Source organism: Monopterus albus, unplaced genomic scaffold, assembly GCF_001952655.1.
Source record: "Monopterus albus unplaced genomic scaffold, M_albus_1.0 scaffold47.1, whole genome shotgun sequence".
Taxonomy (NCBI): domain Eukaryota; kingdom Metazoa; phylum Chordata; class Actinopteri; order Synbranchiformes; family Synbranchidae; genus Monopterus; species Monopterus albus.
Window position 1 is genome coordinate 183568 of NW_018127927.1, and position 19267 is coordinate 202834.

At 40.9% G+C, this 19267-nt stretch overlaps 2 protein-coding genes across 2 annotated transcripts in view; both read left to right on the forward strand.

Moving 5' to 3' along the window:
• Positions 1–3931, forward strand: part of ggnbp2 (gametogenetin binding protein 2) — an 8851-nt gene extending 4920 nt beyond the window's left edge. The window contains 11 exon segments of the mRNA XM_020600603.1: positions 64–162; positions 896–1009; positions 1100–1309; positions 1396–1570; positions 1678–1866; positions 1986–2046; positions 2049–2108; positions 2237–2362; positions 2485–2636; positions 2721–2933; positions 3202–3931. Of these exon segments, the coding sequence (XP_020456259.1) occupies positions 64–162; positions 896–1009; positions 1100–1309; positions 1396–1570; positions 1678–1866; positions 1986–2046; positions 2049–2108; positions 2237–2362; positions 2485–2636; positions 2721–2933; positions 3202–3405 (1603 nt within the window). The 3' untranslated portion in view covers positions 3406–3931.
• A 783-nt stretch (positions 3932–4714) lies between these two features.
• dhrs11a (dehydrogenase/reductase 11a) overlaps positions 4715–19267 on the forward strand; it is a 20267-nt gene continuing 5714 nt past the window's right edge. Inside the window, exon 1 of the mRNA XM_020600596.1 lies at positions 4715–5127. Within this exon, the coding sequence (XP_020456252.1) occupies positions 4996–5127 (132 nt within the window). The 5' untranslated portion in view covers positions 4715–4995. The remainder of the gene's footprint in view (positions 5128–19267) is intronic.

The window sequence follows — 19267 nt, forward strand, 5'->3', positions numbered from 1 at the left end:
CACAAGTACTTTCTTATTCTGTGGTAAACACTGTTTTTGTGGTGTTGTTTTTTTTATAAACAGGTCAAAGTTGAACAACATGATCGATGCCATTCCAAAAAGTAAAAAGAACAAGCGGTGCCAGTTACACTCCTTAGACACACATAAACCTAAACCTTTGGGGTGAGTAGCAGGCCTAGTTTGTTTTCCTCATCAAACGGTTGTGCCATTTGTTTTGTTAAAACAACAGTCAGGATCTTCTGAAAGTTCGATGTCTTCATTTGAAGTGGAATAGTAATGCTTGCTAGCAGGCAGGTCATGCTGGGGAGTGTCTGAGTTGTCAAAGCATAGTGAAATAGGCAAATGGAGAGTGGCAGGTTTTAAGAATTACAATGGTAGACAACCTTTGTTTTATGCCAGTCATCTATTTTGTACCACTTGTTTGTTATTTTGTCTTATTGCTGATAATTGTAAAATTCTACCGGAAACCAATATGAGGCATTTGTTACTTTTTCATGAGTGGTGATTACATACTGTTGTGGATAAAAACATTTTTGTAAACAAAGCACCAAGACCCACCTAATTACATACTCTATATGTGCATAATTTTCTGTATGCGCTCATAACATCATGATAGAATTGAATGAGAACATATTGCTTGGTTTTTAGCCAATGCCTTTTTTTTTAAGCCAGAGTATGGACATTGGGAACGGACAGACTCAGTCAGGCATGCTGGACATTCAGAATTTTCCTTACAAGTTTGCAATTCAGTCAGTGTTAGACTTGGGTTCACCAGGCAGACAAAAACATTACTTAACTGTAATGTTGTGGGTCTGTTGCATGTGTAAAACAAAAATTCAACCATTGTAGGTTTAATAACCAATAACTGTATATATTTACAATCATATGCTTACAGAGGAAGCTGGATAGATGTATGGGAGCAGATGTCTCAGGAGTGCAGGGATGAGGTGGTTGTCATCGATAGTGCCTGTCTCCTAGAGACTCTGGAGACCTACCTGCGTAAACACAGGTAATGTGTCACTGTCATAGCTTTGATTTCCAAAAGACTTTTTCTTCTGTCTATTGATTGATGAGCCATATTTTACTCTCTTGTCGACAGGTTTTGCACTGACTGTAAGAACAAGGTTCTGAGGGCATACAACATCCTGGTAGGGGACTTGGACTGCAGTAAAGAGAAAGGTTACTGTGCTGCCTTGTATGAGGGACTATGCTGTTGCCCCCACGAAAGACACATCCATGTATGCTGTGAAACAGACTTCATCGCTCACCTACTTGGCCGGGCAGAACCGGAGTTTGCAGGAGGCTATGAGTAAATAAAAGTCTGCCTTTTTCTTTATACATTGATTCATTTGCATTTGATGATTTTGTTTGTTTGCTTTGTTTTTTTTTTTTAAGACGCAGAGAGAGACATGCCAAGACCATTGACATTGCGCAAGAGGAAGTCTTGACCTGTCTGGGTATTCACCTCTATGAGCGGCTGCACAGGATCTGGCAGAAACTACGAGCAGAGGAGCAGACCTGGCAGATATTGTTCCATTTGGGAATTGATGCGCTACGTAAAAGTTTTGAGGTACACAACTTGTAAGCCAGCTTGTGTATTGTATCATTTCAAGCTGATTTATCAGATAATGAATGCATTATGGATGTGTGATAATGTATCTGTTATTTTGCCACTAGATGGCAGTGGAGAAGATGCAGGGGATCAGCCGGCTGGAGCAGTTTGTCGAGGAGCTGTCTGAGGAGGAGAGGGCCAAAGAGCTGAAGCAGGAGAGAAAGAGGCAAAAGCGAAAAAATCGACGCAAAAACAAGTGTGGCTTTGATGCAACTCAACAGGAGACAGAGGACAAAAACAAAAATCTGGATGAGGTAATCCTGCACTAACAGTTTGTGACATGAAGCGCCACTTGCACATTATTTGAGGCATTTGTGTTCTTTTGCAGATATATATGCCTATATTTCAGTGTGGCCTGTTTGGTGTGTTGCAGGGTTCCCTTGAGTCTGTGGAGGGCATTTGCAAGGCCTGTGGCAGCCACAATGAGGAGGGGGGGGGGAGGGAATCGCCACCAATGGAAGGACCTCCTGTAGCTGCCCAGGCAACACTAAACAAGGTATAGATGCACACTGACATCACCACAAGCCATTACATCTGTATTTCCAGGTTACTGCATTAGCATGATTATTGTAAGGGCAAAAAGCAAGCATGAAAAAATGTGTTTTTCCCCATGTATTACTCCAGACTTGGCCTCTCACAACAATGGCAGCGACTGCGGCTACTCTTCAAGTATGGAGGGCAGTGAGATGGGATCACATGAAGGCTCTGACATTGCCTGCTCTGAGGGAATCTGCAACCATGATGAAGCAGGTCAGGCTTGACTAGTTTTATTCCTTAGGACCCAGAACAGGAGTCATTTCATGGATTTATGACATACAGAATAGTGTCTTGTTTTGTTGTCTCACAGTGTGTTTGTGTTTACCTTTTTTAAGGGGATGACCCACATGTTTTGACCCATCACTGTGTTGAAGACGAGGAGGATGGGATAGACAGCTGTGTGAACTGTGGACAACACTCTGAGGAAACCAGTCAATGCAAGAGTAAAAAGAAGAAAAGGAAGGGCAAGGGTTTATGCACTGATCAGGTGAGAGAATAGGTTGAAGAATTTCCATGTTTTATTCAGAGTTTACCAAACTGTACACCATTTAAAACATGCACATTTTTATAGGGACAAAAAGATGAAGGTTGTATGTCAGATGGGAACACAACAGGCCACAGTCTGCCATCATCACACATCTGCCGAACCAAAGAAATCTTTTACTCCTTATGTGGCGATACGTTTGCCAGCATTGCACTACGGTTACCATGGAGAGTACATCAAAAAAACCTCAACCTTCACATGAGGCCTCCAGAGACAAACATAAGTCTTGTGGAACTCCTGGTTAGTAAGAAATGTTTAAACTGACTTAAGAATAGACCTTTCTTCCAGCAGTAACTGTAACTTGTTATGGTAGCACAAGCCTTGCCAGTGAGCTGTTACAATGACACAGGAACCTGAAACTGGTACACAAGTAAAATGTCCATTCAAATAATAGTCTATTGTTTCTGTTATAAAAAAAAAAGGTGAGAGCTCTTTTTCAGTTTGTTTGGTGCTGTCTGATTCTGGTATTTATGTAACCTTCTGTACACCTGTTGTGTTCTTAATCCAGGATAATTCAGAGGTGGCTTCGGATGAAGAGAATTGTCTGACACAGGATGAAATCCAGGCATTTTTAGAAAGAAACCAGTCTTTCTATGACAACCGCCACCAGTACCGAGAGCTCCTGAAAGAGAAATTCACCAACTACTGCCGTGCCGCTGAGCGGAGTAAGCCAGTCTGTGGAAAGTGGTTTGCCACCACGAGTGTCAGTTAATTGCACTAATGACAACTTCCCCAGGAGAAAAACACTCATGACCACTGCTGCAACATATTTAGAAAAGAGAAAAATATGAAATACATTTGATAACTTTTTCAGTTATTTCTTCTTTAAAGTAAATGTGATCCTTGCATTCTGTCGGTCATCTCTCACTCTTTTGCACTTGTACACCAACACACTTTTCCATTTCATTTCTTGTCAACTTTCTCACCTGTAATTGTTTTTGGTTTTCTGTGGGGTTGTTGGGTAAGAACACAATGGAATCAGTAATCAAGCTTTGCAAGCTGTGGGATACTTTTTATGAGTCTTTTGTTTGTTTTTTTATGGTTAATTTTGGTTTCCATTTTGTTTCTCTTCGGTGACACTTCAATGTAGTGGTAAAGGTTGTACCATTCAATGTGTACAGAAATTCTAAATAGAAACATTTTACAGGCAATAGACATCCATTTGTAATGAGGATTTGGGTGTGATGTTGAGTGCAATGTGTGAAATTTACAAAATAAAGAATATTTATTAATATGCATTATACATTTTTATTTTCATGTTCTAATGAGAGTTCATTTATATTTTGATCAGAGAAGAGAGCCCCTCTGTCTTGGCCTTCACCAATTAAACACTGAATACTGCAGCAATTTAGCAAGCTGGTGTAAAGCCTAGCTCAGCATTTTAAACTTGTAATGAACATCTCAGTACAAACATGCATAGTGTGGGGCTTGTATTTGTTCTTGCAAATGAAACTATCTGGGGGCAAATGTCTAGTGCTAGCAAAGCAATAGAAATCAAACTAAATTCTTAAAGGTTTTCTTGTCGAACTGAATAAAAATTAAATGGAGAATAGAGTCTCATATTTGCCCTCAGTCGTTTCTTTTTTCAGCAGATAACAGGCAATTTTTAATTCTATTCATAGTTTAGTGTAAATGTATGTCAATAATGGGAAAAAAAACTCATATTTACTCTCCACAGCGTGGCCTTTACGCAGTGTTATGTAACTATGCTGTGAGTCTTGTAAGGAACTTTAAATTGCTTTTGACTTGTATGAAAGTTGCTGCATAAATAGTTTAATAATTGAAGAAATCCTTTAAAATATCGGTTGTATTGCAGTGTCAGTTTAGTACAGAATATCTCAGTACGGGTTGATTTCTTTAAAAAACATATACAACAGCTGTTAAAACGCACTACCTACAGTAGGTGTCAGTTTGTAACATACTAGAAGTTAATCAAAATCATTTTTGAGTTCAACATGCGAAGACATGTTTTATTTTTATCCAGTAGATGGCGGTATATGCACACGGAGAGCACGCCGAGGCTCGAAGACAAAGTGGGAGGTAATGTAAACCAAACACTCGGGTTCTTCATATTTTATCGAGTGGAGCGCATGGACCCTGGCTTAACACACACTGTGTGACGCTGTCCTCGATGCTGCACACGCTGAGACAGGAGGCTGTGGCTGCTGCCTTACTCCATTTGAATACATCGCACAAAATACTGATAGCTGCGATTGTGATAGTTTAAACCAAACAGAGAGAGAGATACGTAACGGGAGCCGCATTTTCGTGCGCAGTGACCGGTGTAGGCAGTGCGTTGGAGATGGAGCGATGGACAGGCAGAGTGGCCCTGGTGACCGGAGCCTCGGTGGGGATTGGTGCGGCTGTAGCCCGGGCACTGGTCCAGCAAGGCATGAGGGTTGTCGGCTGTGCCAGGAATGTCGACAAAATAGAGGTGGGCAATTGAATTGAATGTCATTAACAGCTTTGAATTAAATCTGTCCGACACGCAGGAGACGCTAGCTCTATTATTAGGGCAATAACAAACTAGCTAACTAACGGCAACCGCTAGCTAACATTAGCTTTCCAACTTCAGCTAGAAACCTTTAGCGTCATGTTGGACCCCTTTAAAAAAGTAACGCAGTCGTTGTGGCTCTGTTTGTTGAAATTTAGTAGTCAGGTACAATGTTACATGAAGTGATCAATATAATTTAAGATAAGTACCTTGTTAAACCTTATGGTTGTACGAGGATAACATTTTACAATGAACAGAATGCTTGTAGTTGGACCACAATAACAGTGGCAGCATAATAAGAGATGTAATCCATAGCTAAATCACGACAGGCGATTGTTACCTATTTCCCATATGAATATTAGGCTATAGGAATATTGTTGTACTCTGGAATTGTACTCCACAGTAGTATTTGATGGGATACAATACCACCTAGTAAATGAGACAATAAGGACGCACCTATACCACCACTCTGCGAATCCCACCATATCCCTAATCTGTGACAGTCTCTGTTATTAATTCTTACTGAAAATCATAACTTTATTTTGGTTGACCATCTCCAAAGAGGTCTGACATATAGAAGCCCATTCCCGCCAGTTAAATGAGAAATAAAACGCTCTAAGTCGTTATTTCTACTTAGCTAAGTAGAAATTCCGACATATCTAAATCGGAATTCCGACTTAGATATGTCGGAATTCCTACTTACACTTCCCTAAGTCGAAATTTCGACTTAGGGAAGTGTAAGTAGGAATTCCGACATATCTAAGTCGGAATTCCGATTTAGATATGTCGGAATTTCTACTTAGCTAAGTAGAAATTCCGACATATCTAAATCGGAATTCCGACTTAGATATGTCGGAATTCCTACTTACACTTCCCTAAGTCGAAATTTCGACTTAGGGAAGTGTAAGTAGGAATTCCGACATATCTAAGTCGGAATTCCGATTTAGATATGTCGGAATTTCTACTTAGCTAAGTAGAAATAACGACTTAGAGCGTTTTATTTCTCATTTAACTGGCGGGAATGGGCTTCCATACTGACATCATGGTGAGCTGCAGTAGACTACTATCTACAGAGCAGTGTTCCGTGTGGTAGGACACACTGTCAACCCTTAAATCATCTGCTGCCAGTATTAGTAATAAACCTGTTCAGGTAGAGTCAAGTTGCCTCAACATGTTTTCCAAAGAGTTGTCAGTGCATGTCCATGGGTCTTTCAGGAGTGTCTGGGTGTCTCCAGTCTGGTGGGACAGTGTGGGCCTATTAAAGCTTTGTGTGGAGTGTATAAGAATATCTATTATGATCACAGGTTTCAGCCTCTCCACTATCTCCCAAGCCTAATAAAACTAAACTAGGGCACTACATTTCAGACTCATGTAGCCATAAATATATTTTATAAAATCTATTTACAGCAACCCAAGCCATGTAATCTCAGTTTATAGGGTGTTCCACTGATATGCTGTTATTTTATTTTTACCACCTATTTGATCTCATTTTAACGGTCACTGTTCAGTTATTATTGTATTGTTGCAATCAGTATTTCACTGCTGCTCTCATTGTGAGTCTGAAAGTAATTAGTGCTAGTGGTGATTATGTTTGAATGTCATACACATTTGTCAGCTCAGTACTGAACCAGTGAATTCAGGACTGTAATTAAAACATGAATTAATAATGAAGGTGAAATTAACTGCAGTTGTTAGCCTGCATTTCATCTTCAGTCACACACATTCTTGCACACATACTTTGGTGGAGTATGACTTGAAGGCAAACAACTCTTTTAGGGCAGGAGTCAGTGGCCCCACCCCACTAACCCTGCACTAATCTTAAGTCATAAGGCACTGCACCCTGCTTATCATGTCAGCACCGGGCTGCCAAATGCTCACTACACATGTATGTTTAGCCACCCTTTAAGCTGCTAATGCAGCACTGTAACATTTTATGGTAGAAGTCATAGAAATTATTTATTTTTTCAAACATTTACTTGCCTACTAGTTCTCATTCTTTTAGGCAAGAGTCCATTTTAACTAACTGAACAAATATGAAGTTTATTAAAGCAACATGAAATGAACTGTAACTGTTTACAACTAATTGTAACCAAGCTGGAAAAGTGGTTGGCCAAAGAGATGATTCACAGCTAATGTTAAGAAGCATGTCTTTCCATCCAACCTGCATTACTCAACAAAGAACCATCCACACGATACAGTGTTACATCAGACTTGGTGACCTGCAACATTTCCTTGTCAAAGGAGGTTCTGTTAGATTAGATCCTCATCTTGTGTCGGCCTTTTCTCATGGCCCCTTAGTGCATTATACAGTACCAGTGCTGCAAGAGTTATTATTTTCAGTATTGATTCATCTTTTTTTTGGTTTGTTTTTTGATTGTTTGGTCCATGAAATGTCAAATAGTTGTGATAAAATGCCCTTCACAACTTCCCAAAGCCAAAGGTATGCCTTTTATAATGTGTTGTTTTGTTCTATGAAAAACCAGAAGGTATTCACAGTGATTGACAAAGAAAAGTCCTTACACTGAACCTGAAGTCATAAAATGTGTAGCATTTTAATTCTTGTTGCTTGAAATGTAAAATGAAAAATTAAAATTAGAAATAACATACTTAGTGATTATTTTAATAATAATCACCTTTATTTGATCAAGTATGTTACACACAAGGAATTTGTTTCCGGTACAGAACCAAGGCAGCCATTTGTGGCGCCAACTCAACCGATGGCTCTAACCACCGAGGGTAACATGGGATTTCACTGTCTTGCCCAAGGACACTTCGACGTGTGGACTGCAGGCACCAAGATTCGAACCGCTGACCCTCCAGTTGGGAGATGACTGCTCTACCCACTGAACCACAGTCACCCCTCAGTAGTTTTAGATATTGTTTAAATGCATAATGGTTTCAGGGCGGCACAGTGGCACGGTGTTTAGCGCTGTCACCTCACAGCAAGAAGGTTCCAGGTTTAGGCCCTGTACCTGCGTCGGTTCTCTCAGGGTACACCAGCTTCCTCCCACAGTCCAAAGACATGCAGCCTATGTTGATTGGTGACTCTAAATTGCTTGTAGGAGTGAGTATGAGTGTGTGTGGTTGTTTGTCTACATGCCAGCGATACACATCTGTGACAGACTGGCAACCTGTCCAGGGTGTACCCCACCTCTTGCCCAATGTCAGCTGGGATTGGCCCCAGGCCTCCACGACCCTATTCAGGAATATGCGGTATAGATAATGGATGGATGGATGGATAATGGTTTCAACTCTGTACAGTAATGTGGCTGTTATTCTACTTGGAAAAACCTGTCAAACAAATGGGATCAACTTTAGCCACAGGAACTCTGCTCAAGATGGCATTGTGAAAGTATGGGTGACAAATAAAAAATTTTCCCTCTCTAGTGGTGTAAAACAAAGAATTTAATCCATATTTCAGTTAGGTCTTGTTTTTGACATGATTCCATTTTCCCCACCTTGGTAACACACACAGTGAGTGTGAATTGCACAGTAGGTAATAGTAACCTCCCTCCATTCATACTCTGATCACATGGTCCCTCCTGTCAATAGTTAACAGCAGAAGCTGTTTCTGCCCCTTGTGCAAGACAAAAAAAACTAGGTCACAACATTTAAAATCTTCATAGTACTTTTCCATAATACCAACATCAATCAGCATTAAAGAGCTGGCAGTCAGAGCAGTCCTCCTTCGTTCCTTATTATCGGTTACAGTAGATGAAACCAAGCTTATATTTATTTAAATATTTCGCTAAACCTCTGAAAGATATTAGGATGTATAGAGCAAGAGGGTTCAAGTGCTTCTGTTCTGTGACAGATTTCATCACTTGCACATGAACCTTAAAGAGATGTCTGTGTGAGTTGAGGGACAAAGCCAGTATTGTACTCACTCTCGGCCTGTCCAGGGTGCACCCCACCTCTCACCCAATGTCACCTGGGATTGGCTCCAGCACCCCCACGACCCTCATTAGGATAAGCGGTATAGATAATTGATGGATGGATGTACTCGCTCTGCTATGTAAACTTGCTTCTTGCTATAGTTGTTCCACACCTGACCTGCTGCTATGAGAGATGCAGCATGTCCATCACTAAGCACTTGTTCTTGACTTCCCTTTTGGTGTTTATTTCTTTCTTTGGGGAAATAAAGCTTTGATGGTCTGCCTTCCCTACAGCAATATTCTTACTCCTGCTAGACCAGATACAACAAGGATAATTTAGGTGTTATGGTTTCTGTTGTTCTGTGTAAAGAAAGCACACAGAGTGGAGAAGAGAGCTCTGGCAGCAGGACTGTTTTGTTGTTTGTGAGACTGTGTAGTAGGCAGTGGGGGAGCAGCAAGCTGGAGGGAGACGTGTGGTCACCATGGACTCTGTGTAGGAATGGAGACGCAGGCAGGACAGGGCTGCATCCCAGTAGCAGTGACACAGCTTCTCATGAACTCTAGTGAAATCCTCCAAACTGGGTTATGAAGCTTTTACTTTGCTGGAAGAAAAATCTCTCCACTAGTGTGCACACAGCATTTTCTTGGCGGTTACAAAAAGTTTTAACATGTCCTTTGAACTAGGACAGTGCCCTCCACTGGGAGCCATATGTATGCACATTTTCATTACAGCTGAGCACAGCAGCATCTGAATTGACTGGAGAGGAGGGGCATCATTAAACAGAAGGAGCATCTGAGGCATTGTATGTATGCTGTTTGCGGGATCACTGCCATAGAAGGATTCTAAATCTGAGCTCCCATCTGACTCAAAAAGAAGAGGACACAGAGATAGTGTTTAAGTAGTTTTTTTGTTTGCTTGTTTGTTTGTTTTCTACTTAGACCTCTGAGGCACTGTGCCCCACATAGCCCATATGTGTAGGTTTGTGACATCTGCTTGCCTACCACGGTGTGATGCAGTAGTAAATACACAGTTATGAACTCCTGTTGGTGAAAACCACAACTATGTTTTCATAACCTGGCTGCTAATATGAGTTTCAATTTAGCATACACCTATATAAGCTAAGCATAAGTTGCATTTATATGTTTTTTTTTATTATCTGCAGCTCAGGGCTGCTGTTGCTCTAGAAAGTAGAGATTGTGTCACTGTTTGTGAAAGAAGAATCCCAACCTGATTCTTCACACTTATTTTAAATAATTCATCAAAAATGAGAGCTTATCAAGGCCAGAAGAAACTGCCACAACTTTAGCTTGTGTTCTCTCACTGGTCAATGAAGTTGTATCTCTAAAGTGTGTGTACAGGACAGGATGCTGAATGATACAGTGTTTTAAACAGCAAGTAGTCATGTTTGTTTTAACCCGGGCTTAATGCAGAACAAAATTACCTTCTAGATAATAAATAAATCTGTTTGTATTTTAAGTCCATTTAAACCTGGTAAAGTGAAATGGACATTTCCTGGGTGCTCTGAGGTCACTCAAAATAGAGACATCTGTCAGAGTTCGAAACTTTGGTTGCTGCAGTTTTAGATCCGTTAAATTTGGCAAAACACTCCCCAGTCTTCCACTCACCTTGTGGGGCTGCCTGCCTGCCTTGTCCCCAGCTACACACGGCCTGCCTGCCATTTGAATTTCAACTATGATCAGCTGTGGTCATTTTGATTAGCTCAGCATGAAGAGAGCTTTCCTGGAGCATTTCAGTGCCTGGTAGTGCAACTAAAGCAAACAATCAACTATGGGTGGCAAGGCATTGTCAAAAGATCTCCGGGATAAAGTTGTGGACAGGCACAATTCAGGAGATGGATACAAAAAAGTTTCATAGGCTTTATCAATGACGAGAAGCACAATGAAGTGTCTTATTAAGAAGTGGAAGGTATTTGGTACAACACAGACCCTCCCTGGATCAGGACGTCGCTTCAAACTGAATGAAAGAGCCAGGAGGAAACTGGTCAGAGAGGCTTCCAAGAGGCCTACAGCAACTCTGAAGCAAGTGCAGGAATTTATGACAAAAACAAGTGTGGCTTGTTTGTGACAACAATATCACAAATTTTCCACAAATGTGGTTTGTATGGGAGGGATGCAAGAAGAAAAACACTCCTCAAGAAAGGCCACATGCAGTCATGACTAAGCTTTGCCAAAACACACCTTGGTCATTCTGAGGCCACATGGAAAAAGGTGTTGTGGTCAGATGAGACTAAAATGGAATTAACCATATGTCTGGCGGAAGTCCAATACAGCTCACCATCCAAATAACACCATTCCTACAGTAAAGTATGAAGGTGGTAATATCCTGTTTATGGGGGTGTTTCTCTGCAGCAGGGACTGGAGCACTTGTCAGGATAGAAGGAAAAATGAACGGGGCAAAATACCTTCAAATTCTAGAGGAAAATTGGCTGCCCTCTGTTGTTAATGGGAAGAAGGTTTAACCATCCAACATGACAATGACCCAAAGCACACAACAAAAAACGACCACACAGTGGTTTGCATGGCCTAGTCACAGCCCAGACTTAAACCCCATTGAAAATCTGTGGAATGACTTGAAGACTGCAGTCTACAAATGGTCACCATCAAATTTAACAAAACTTGAGCAGTTCTGCAAGGAAGAATGGGCAAATGTGGCAAAGTCTAGATATGCAAAGTTGGAGACATATCCCAACAGGCTAAAGGCTGTAATTAAAGCAAAAGGTGGTCCAACAAAATACTGACACAACTCAGTGATTCTGTTTTTGAATTTTTTAAAAATTTTTCTGACATGTTGGTGTTTTCTCTTTCACTTGGATGTTATAAGTTGCACTGATTAAATACAGCTGGATAAAAAAAATTGTGTATGTCTTCATTTCAGGCTGCAAAGCAACAAAATGTGATTAATTTAAGGGGGGGTGATTCTTTTCTATACCCACTGTATATAAGCTGGAGTGACATCAGTGTCTCTCTGTCTGCAAATCTTAAGCTTCCTCTAGGTGATATGTCTGGACAGTCTGTGCTGCTGTTTCACAATTAATAAATTTCACTGCAGAAAGAATTCAAAGTGGGTCAGGGCAGACAGCTTTAGTCTTTGTGTCACGCTCTCTACCTCACTTTGTGTTTATATATCTCTATTTTTGTCTTTGTCCTGATTCTTCTTTATATTGTAATTTTCCTAAGCTACTTGGGTGCCACCAGGACTCTTTCTAAAGTCGGCCATCCTGCCAAACTGTGCAACAGGGCAAGAGGGCCTTGGTCAGGGAGGTGACCAGGAACCCAACAATTGCTCTAACAGAGCTTCAGAATCCTCTTCAGAGATGGAGAAGCTACTGGAAGGGCGACCACCTTAGCATCAGGGACAGACAGACTAGTCAGAACTGAGCGAAGAATGAATGCAACTGAACACAGAGAGGTCTTTGAAGTATACCTGCTGCACAGTGCGCACCTGAGACTGGGGGCGGCACTTCACCTTTCAGCACAGCAGTGACCTGAAGCAGACAGCCAAGACAATGCCAGAGTGGCTGCAGGAGAAGTGTGTAACTGTCCCTGAGCGGCCAAGCTAAAGCCCAGTCTGATGGAGCTTGAGAGGATCTGTCAGGAAGAACAGGATAAACTGCCCAAATTCAGGTGTGCAGAGCTTGTAGAGACTTACCGAAGAAGCCTGGAAGCCGCAACTGCTGCAAAAGGGGCTTCTACAAAGTGAAGGGATGAATACATAAGTAGCGATTTCAATTTGTGGTTTATATTAAAGTTAATAAATTCTAAAAACGCATTTAACTTTATCATGGCTTAGTGAGTGTTGATCCATGGGCAAAATCTGTTCCAAATGAAATGTATAACAGGATAAAGTGTGTAAAAAGTGAAGGGGTGAAGAACTCTATGAAGCTATATGTGATAGCAGGTGCTTCTTGCCGATGTTATAGCACTGAGCAACTAGTTGCTTCGATGTTAGTGTAGATGTTGGGTTTCGAAGTATCCATAGGTCATAAAGTATCTCTTTTCTCTGTAACTCATTAGCAAAGAGATTTTCTGAAACCCATGTTACTGTATTACTATTAGTATTTCTGCAGATAAATGGGGAAAAAAGTTATATTTTTCAGCACTGTAAATTACTTAAAGCTTTTATAACAGGAGTGTGTTATGGTCGCTCTCGTTTTTTGCCGATCTCGTGCTTTTATTTTGGCCTTTTTCTGTTTCATCTCACCTCATCTGCTCCAGCTTCACCCCGGTCAATAAGCACCACTCATTGTTCTCGCCTGTCCCTCGTTAATCTGTCTTGGTTGTTCATGTACATATACGTCTCCCTTTCCTCAGTTTAACGCCGGTTCATACTGTTCTGTATCCAATTCGGTTGCCACGCCATCATGATATTCCTGGCTATTTGCTATTGACCATGAACCCGAGATCCCGAAGCTCTGCTGCTAAGCTCTCTTTTTCCAAGATGCTTCTGTGTGTTCTCCTGCCTGTCAGTGGCATGTCTCCTGTGCTTCCTCTGCTCCTGGACCATAATCCGCCACAGAACATAAAAAGATTTACCCCTGCTTTTTACACAAAGTCAGCACATTCCCCCTTTTTGTCATATTATATGTAACTCTGCTGCTGACTTTTTTTTTTTTTTTTTTTTTTTTACATATCTGCTGCTGTTGGTCATTTGTGCTGCTGTCATGTACATTTCATAAGCTATTATGCATCTTATGACCAATGCCCCTGGTGCTGTTGACCACCTGACAATCTTCTTATTTGCACTACTGTTACTGTTTGCACATGGCTTTGAGTTTCTTTCTTCATAGCCTATTTGATTGTATAATTTAGTTTATCCTTATTACTTTGATTCAATTTTTATATTCTATTTATTTTGTGTTTATTTTACTTTTATTCTATTTTAGTTTCTTAAATGGTATGGGCATTCAACATTAGGTGAGAGAGAAACAGTATTTCGGTTTTTCTGTATGTCCTGCCCATATAGTGAATTGACAATAAAAAAAGACATGATGTAAATGCAACGGTGGCTGCAGGTAGCATTTGTAATTGAATGGATGCAGTGTGTGTTGCAGAGAGGGTGAAGGAAGCACTTAGTGATGAAAAGATTTTATAACAAACACAGAGACAGCTTGAGTTCAGCAAGTTCAGTGTTTCCAAAAATAAAGGGGCTGACAAGAAAGAAAGCAACTTCGATTGTCACTTTGATAGCAGCCAGACTGGATTTGTCAGTGGGTGTTTGTTTCGTATTGGGAACACTTTATGGCTACTCTAAGCTCACATGCTTAATAGACCAGCTCAGACTGGCCCAATGTGAAATCTTTTTATTTTTGACATATTCGATCAACACTGCCTCCATGAGACTCCCCTATGTCTGTTTATGTTGTCAGCTCAGGGCTCAAGTTATCATAAGCTCAGAATGCATAACGATGTGGCTCAAAGTCGGCATAAGGGCTGCCCACAGGTCCTGCAGTGAGTGTTGTGCCATTAGCCAGAATCAAGTGTAGAAATGACACATCACTTGAGGTAGAGGATGACGCACTAGAAGGAAGCTTTGCCCCTCAGGATGTTTCAGCTGCAAACAAGAGAACCAGACAGCCATTTTTAATCATCTGATGCCCATGTGAACATATGAATAAGAGCTGCTCTCTGTAGTGGGTCTGGTGTTGAAGGACTGTTGACAGAAATGTCACTGCCAGATTGGTAACTTTCTTATTTAGAATAAAGGTCTCCTGCCTTTTCCTGGAATTTATCTCTTTGTTTGAAATAAAAAATGCAACCACACTGGTTGCACCAGTTTGTTATGTAACATCGAGCTGCCTGCTCTGTCTTTATCTGCTCCAAGAGAAAAACCCTGACAGACTGCCCAGAGCAAACAGTTTTCAGTTGTCAAGTACTTGTATTCACAATGTATTTTAGTTTATTTGTCATTCAGCATCAGTATATTGGAAATTAAAGTTATTAATGAATAAGCTAGGAAGCACAGCAGCACAGAAAATCCAAAGTCTGTCAGTGAGTGCAGTTATTAACAAACTTATCTCTGTGTCTTGGTTAGACTGTCCTGAAAAAAGTGCTGTAAAACCAGCCTTTTCAACCTTTAGACCTTCAGTAAATGAAGAGAAGATAACACAGCCATCCTTCTACAAAGCCATTATACAACCTACTGTAACCTTTGACCCCCACACTTCATACCCTTCTGCTGGAGGTGGAGCCAGAGTGGTAGGGCTAGCTGAATAGGCCCTATTGCTAGTTTTGTCAGAAAAACAAAAAGTAAATGAAGAACCATCTTCACTTTGGGTATTTAATTTTATTTACTTACTTCTTTATTTTGTGGAGTACACTGTAGTCCACTGTGGCTAACAGTCATCCCTCCCTCTCTCCCTCTCTCCTGCACACATTTTATGATTGCTGGACAGCCTGGATAATGCCAATGAAAGTGTATAATGACAGGCTTAATTGTTTGCTGTGTCACAGTTACTTAAGGGACAGTACAGGAAGGATGAAGAGGGGAGGGGTTACTGGCTGGATTATGGCTGTATTATTTCTTTTTTCAACTTGTCAGTCTTTTCAAAGAATAAGAGGAGGCACGCTACTCCATAACACAATCCTACTTTAGTCTGGGAGAGCTGCTGAGTCAACCTGTGACAAATCGAATTTCTCAGCTCAGTGCTCACGGCTGCTGCTTTGTGCTATTGATCAGACTCACCACTTATAGCCTCTCTGCGCTCAACACTTCTCCTTTTCTAGCATGTTGTTTTGCCTGTCCACTTATGCCAGTTCCATGTGAGTGGGTAAATGATTGATGAACACAGTGTGAGTCAATGATGTCTATTTTATTGGAGACCTTTTATAACAGTCCCCTGCATGGGTTACAGGCAGGAAATGTGACCATGTGCAAGGGTCTAATATGTAAAAGCTTTATGACATATTGTAACATTATCTGTCTTTTCAATGGTTAAAAAAAAATCTTTCACTATTGGTCTTATCAAGACTGTCTGGGTAATTGCAAACAGTGATTTTATTTGAGTTACTGTGTGTATGTGTGTACAATCTATATTACACCCCCCGAAAATAAAACAGTCTGATAATACAGATGATTTGAAAACATCTTTATATATATAAAGTGCTTAATTGTGTCCTGAGAAAAGCAAAGACAATGGAAAAATAAAATGAGCACACCAGATATTTGAGAATGTCAATGCTGCATTGACAAAAGTAATTACATTACAATTATATTCTCTGATTCTGCATTTGATTGATTTGGGCATGTCCTGTGCACCTCCACTACACCTGATCTCAAACTGTGCTTCACTTTTGTTTCATGTTTCCCCAAGGCTCATTTAGCAGCTCCATTGTGTGACTCATGTTTTGTGTTTGTCTCAATCTCATTTATAGCCCTTATATTTTCAAGTGATGCCAAATCCTGAAGATAAGTCAGTTTCAGTTTGGATTGGAATGAATGAATCATGTGTACATGTTCCAACTATGCTTCTACATTGTCAAACTCAGTCGCTTATCAGAGGGACACTATGCTGTAGGTGTGGTCAGTATAGGGGCAGAGACCGGCCAAGGTGGCACAGCTAGTGCCAGAACTCGCCCCCACATGCACAGAAATTCACAGCCTGAGACTTCCTGTAGTTGGACTGAGATCACTCTCACTAAAAAACTAATGCTCCCCCTCTAACAAATGACTGGCCTGGCTTCCCCTTTATTTTAACCTCCATTCTGAATAAAACAGAGCCTCTCCACCAGTCTGTCTGCCTGTGAGCCAGCCCTTGCAGGGATTCAGGCAAGTGTGAAGTAGATTTGGTTTAAAGGGAAAGGATATAACTTTAAAGATTGGTTGTAAGCTGTCATGACATTTCAGGTACCTATGAAGCATTAGATCATGCTTTCTCTGTTCTGCGATGAGTTGCATCACAAAGCATATTGTGAGCTATGAATATGTACTTAGTATTTTTGTAACATCCTCTGTTGTGTCTGTAAAGAATGGGTCAGTACCCAACTTCCATGTATGGAAAGAATTTTTAAAAATGATTGTCCAATCAAAGGTTTCAGTTTTGGACCTTTATTAAATTTCCAAACATTTCTGAACATGTTTTCACATTGTCATTATAGTTACGGACTGAGTGTAGATGGATGTGCAAAATGGCAGTTTTGTCCATTTAAAATTGAAGTGACAAGCTCAGAATACTTTCTGAAAAGATGGTGTGATGTTCAAAGAAATGTACAAGTGGTTAAAGGTAAAAATGTATAAAAGGTTAAAATGAATAAGCAGTTGAAACTGATAGTTTAAATCAATAGCTAAAAATCTTGGATAAATACTTGAAATAATTAAACATAAGAGAAAAACTGTAAAGGAAAAGCCACAAGTCATGGATAAACAGTGAAATTAGTAATGAACAAGCAATAGAAATGAACGAGAAAGGGCATTTCCTGAAGAAAATGCGTGTGAATGCTGTTTGCTGAAGAATTGCCCTAGAAATGCTGAAGTGGCTGAAATCCATTGATGACACAGCTGAAAGCTCAAATGCAATGCTGGATAATTATGGAAGATCAAAAGAAAAGCTGAAGTTGGGAGCTGAAATTCTAAAATAGCTTAAATGAGCTGAATTGCATCACAGAAACAGTGGAATGTTATGGTTTAGGACTTACTTCCTGTTATGTACTTTTATTTTGGTAATGTTTCCTGTTTGTGCCATTTCACCTGCCTCAGTTTCACTCCGGTTCCTGGTTGTCACTCATTGCTTTCACCTGTTGCTCGTTATCTCCTGTTCCCTAGCCTGAATAGTCTGCTCACTTGCCTCAGTTAGATGGTGGTTCATTCCACTCACCACACCCTGCCTGTTTGCATTATTCCTGAAACTCTTATGTTAGTGATGGTGAGATGAAGCTTCATGAAGCCTTGAAACCTTCCAGCCAATTGGTTCACAAAAGGGTTCATTTCTCGAGGCTTCATGCGTACACAAACCCCCCTGTTGGTCAAAGACTGTAAGACAGGCAGATGTGTTCATAGTCATTTTAACTGTATGTGATACTTTCAAAACTGTCTTGCCACAGTTTGGGCATGGGAATAATGACTGCCATTTAACTATGCATTTTTCTCTTGTGAGCAAAAGATAATAACTCATTCAAAACGTGTGTTTGTCTCCCCTTATTAACGTGCTTGTGCTCGTTTGTAAATAGTGTGCATAAGAGTTTCTTGGCTGATACATTCTAATCGGTGTTCTGTGGTAGTAGTGCAAATACCAAAGTGAACCGCCTCCTTTACACCAATAGTTGAAATTGTCATATAATAATGACAGGGGGACAATAATCTTTTCAAATTGTGGCAGCATTTATAAGGAAGAGCAAAGTGAATGTGTTTGTGAACAGAGAAGGGCAGTGAAGGTGGTTGTGCAACTGATGTAGAGGGACATTTTATTCATTTTAACTTAAGAACAGTATTTTTTCAACTCTGGATCATGTTTACAGTAACACACGTGGTGCATACAGGGCTGCACCCCACCCCCACCTTGAATGCTCAGACCACATTTCTTTGTTCCTGTATCCAGCTTACAGACAAAGATTGAAACAAACAAACCCTGTCACCAAACAAATTAAACTCTGGACCCCAGAGACTGAAGGAACCCTGCAGGACTGTATCGCCCAAACAGACTGGGATGTGTTTAAAGCTGCAGCCACCTTGGAGGACTTTTCTTTCAGCATACAGGATAATGCTGAGTATGTGACTGGGTACATTAGTACCTGTATTGACAACATTGTGCCCACCATACAAGTCAGGAGGTTCCACAACCAGATGCCCTGGATAAACAGTCAGGTACGCCGTATGCTGCGAAGTACAGATTGAGGAATGCCATCACAGCGGCCAGTGGCACTCACCCCATTCATTATGAAGTGTTTTGAGGGAGTGGTGCTAGCCTGCATTCAGAGCAGTATACCGGATACCATGGACCCACTGCAGTATGCCTACCAGCCCAACAGGGCCCTCTCAGACACTAACACGGCTGCCCTCCACTATTCCCTTTCTCACCTGGAAAATGGAGACTCTTACGTCAGGATACTCTTCATTGACTACAGCGCCACCTTCAGCACAGTTGTCCCCCACAAACTGTCCACACTGGGTCTGCACCCCACCCTCTATGACTGGCTTCTGGACTTTCTGACTGGCAGGCCCCAGACTGTCAGGATTGGCAATAGGATTTCAG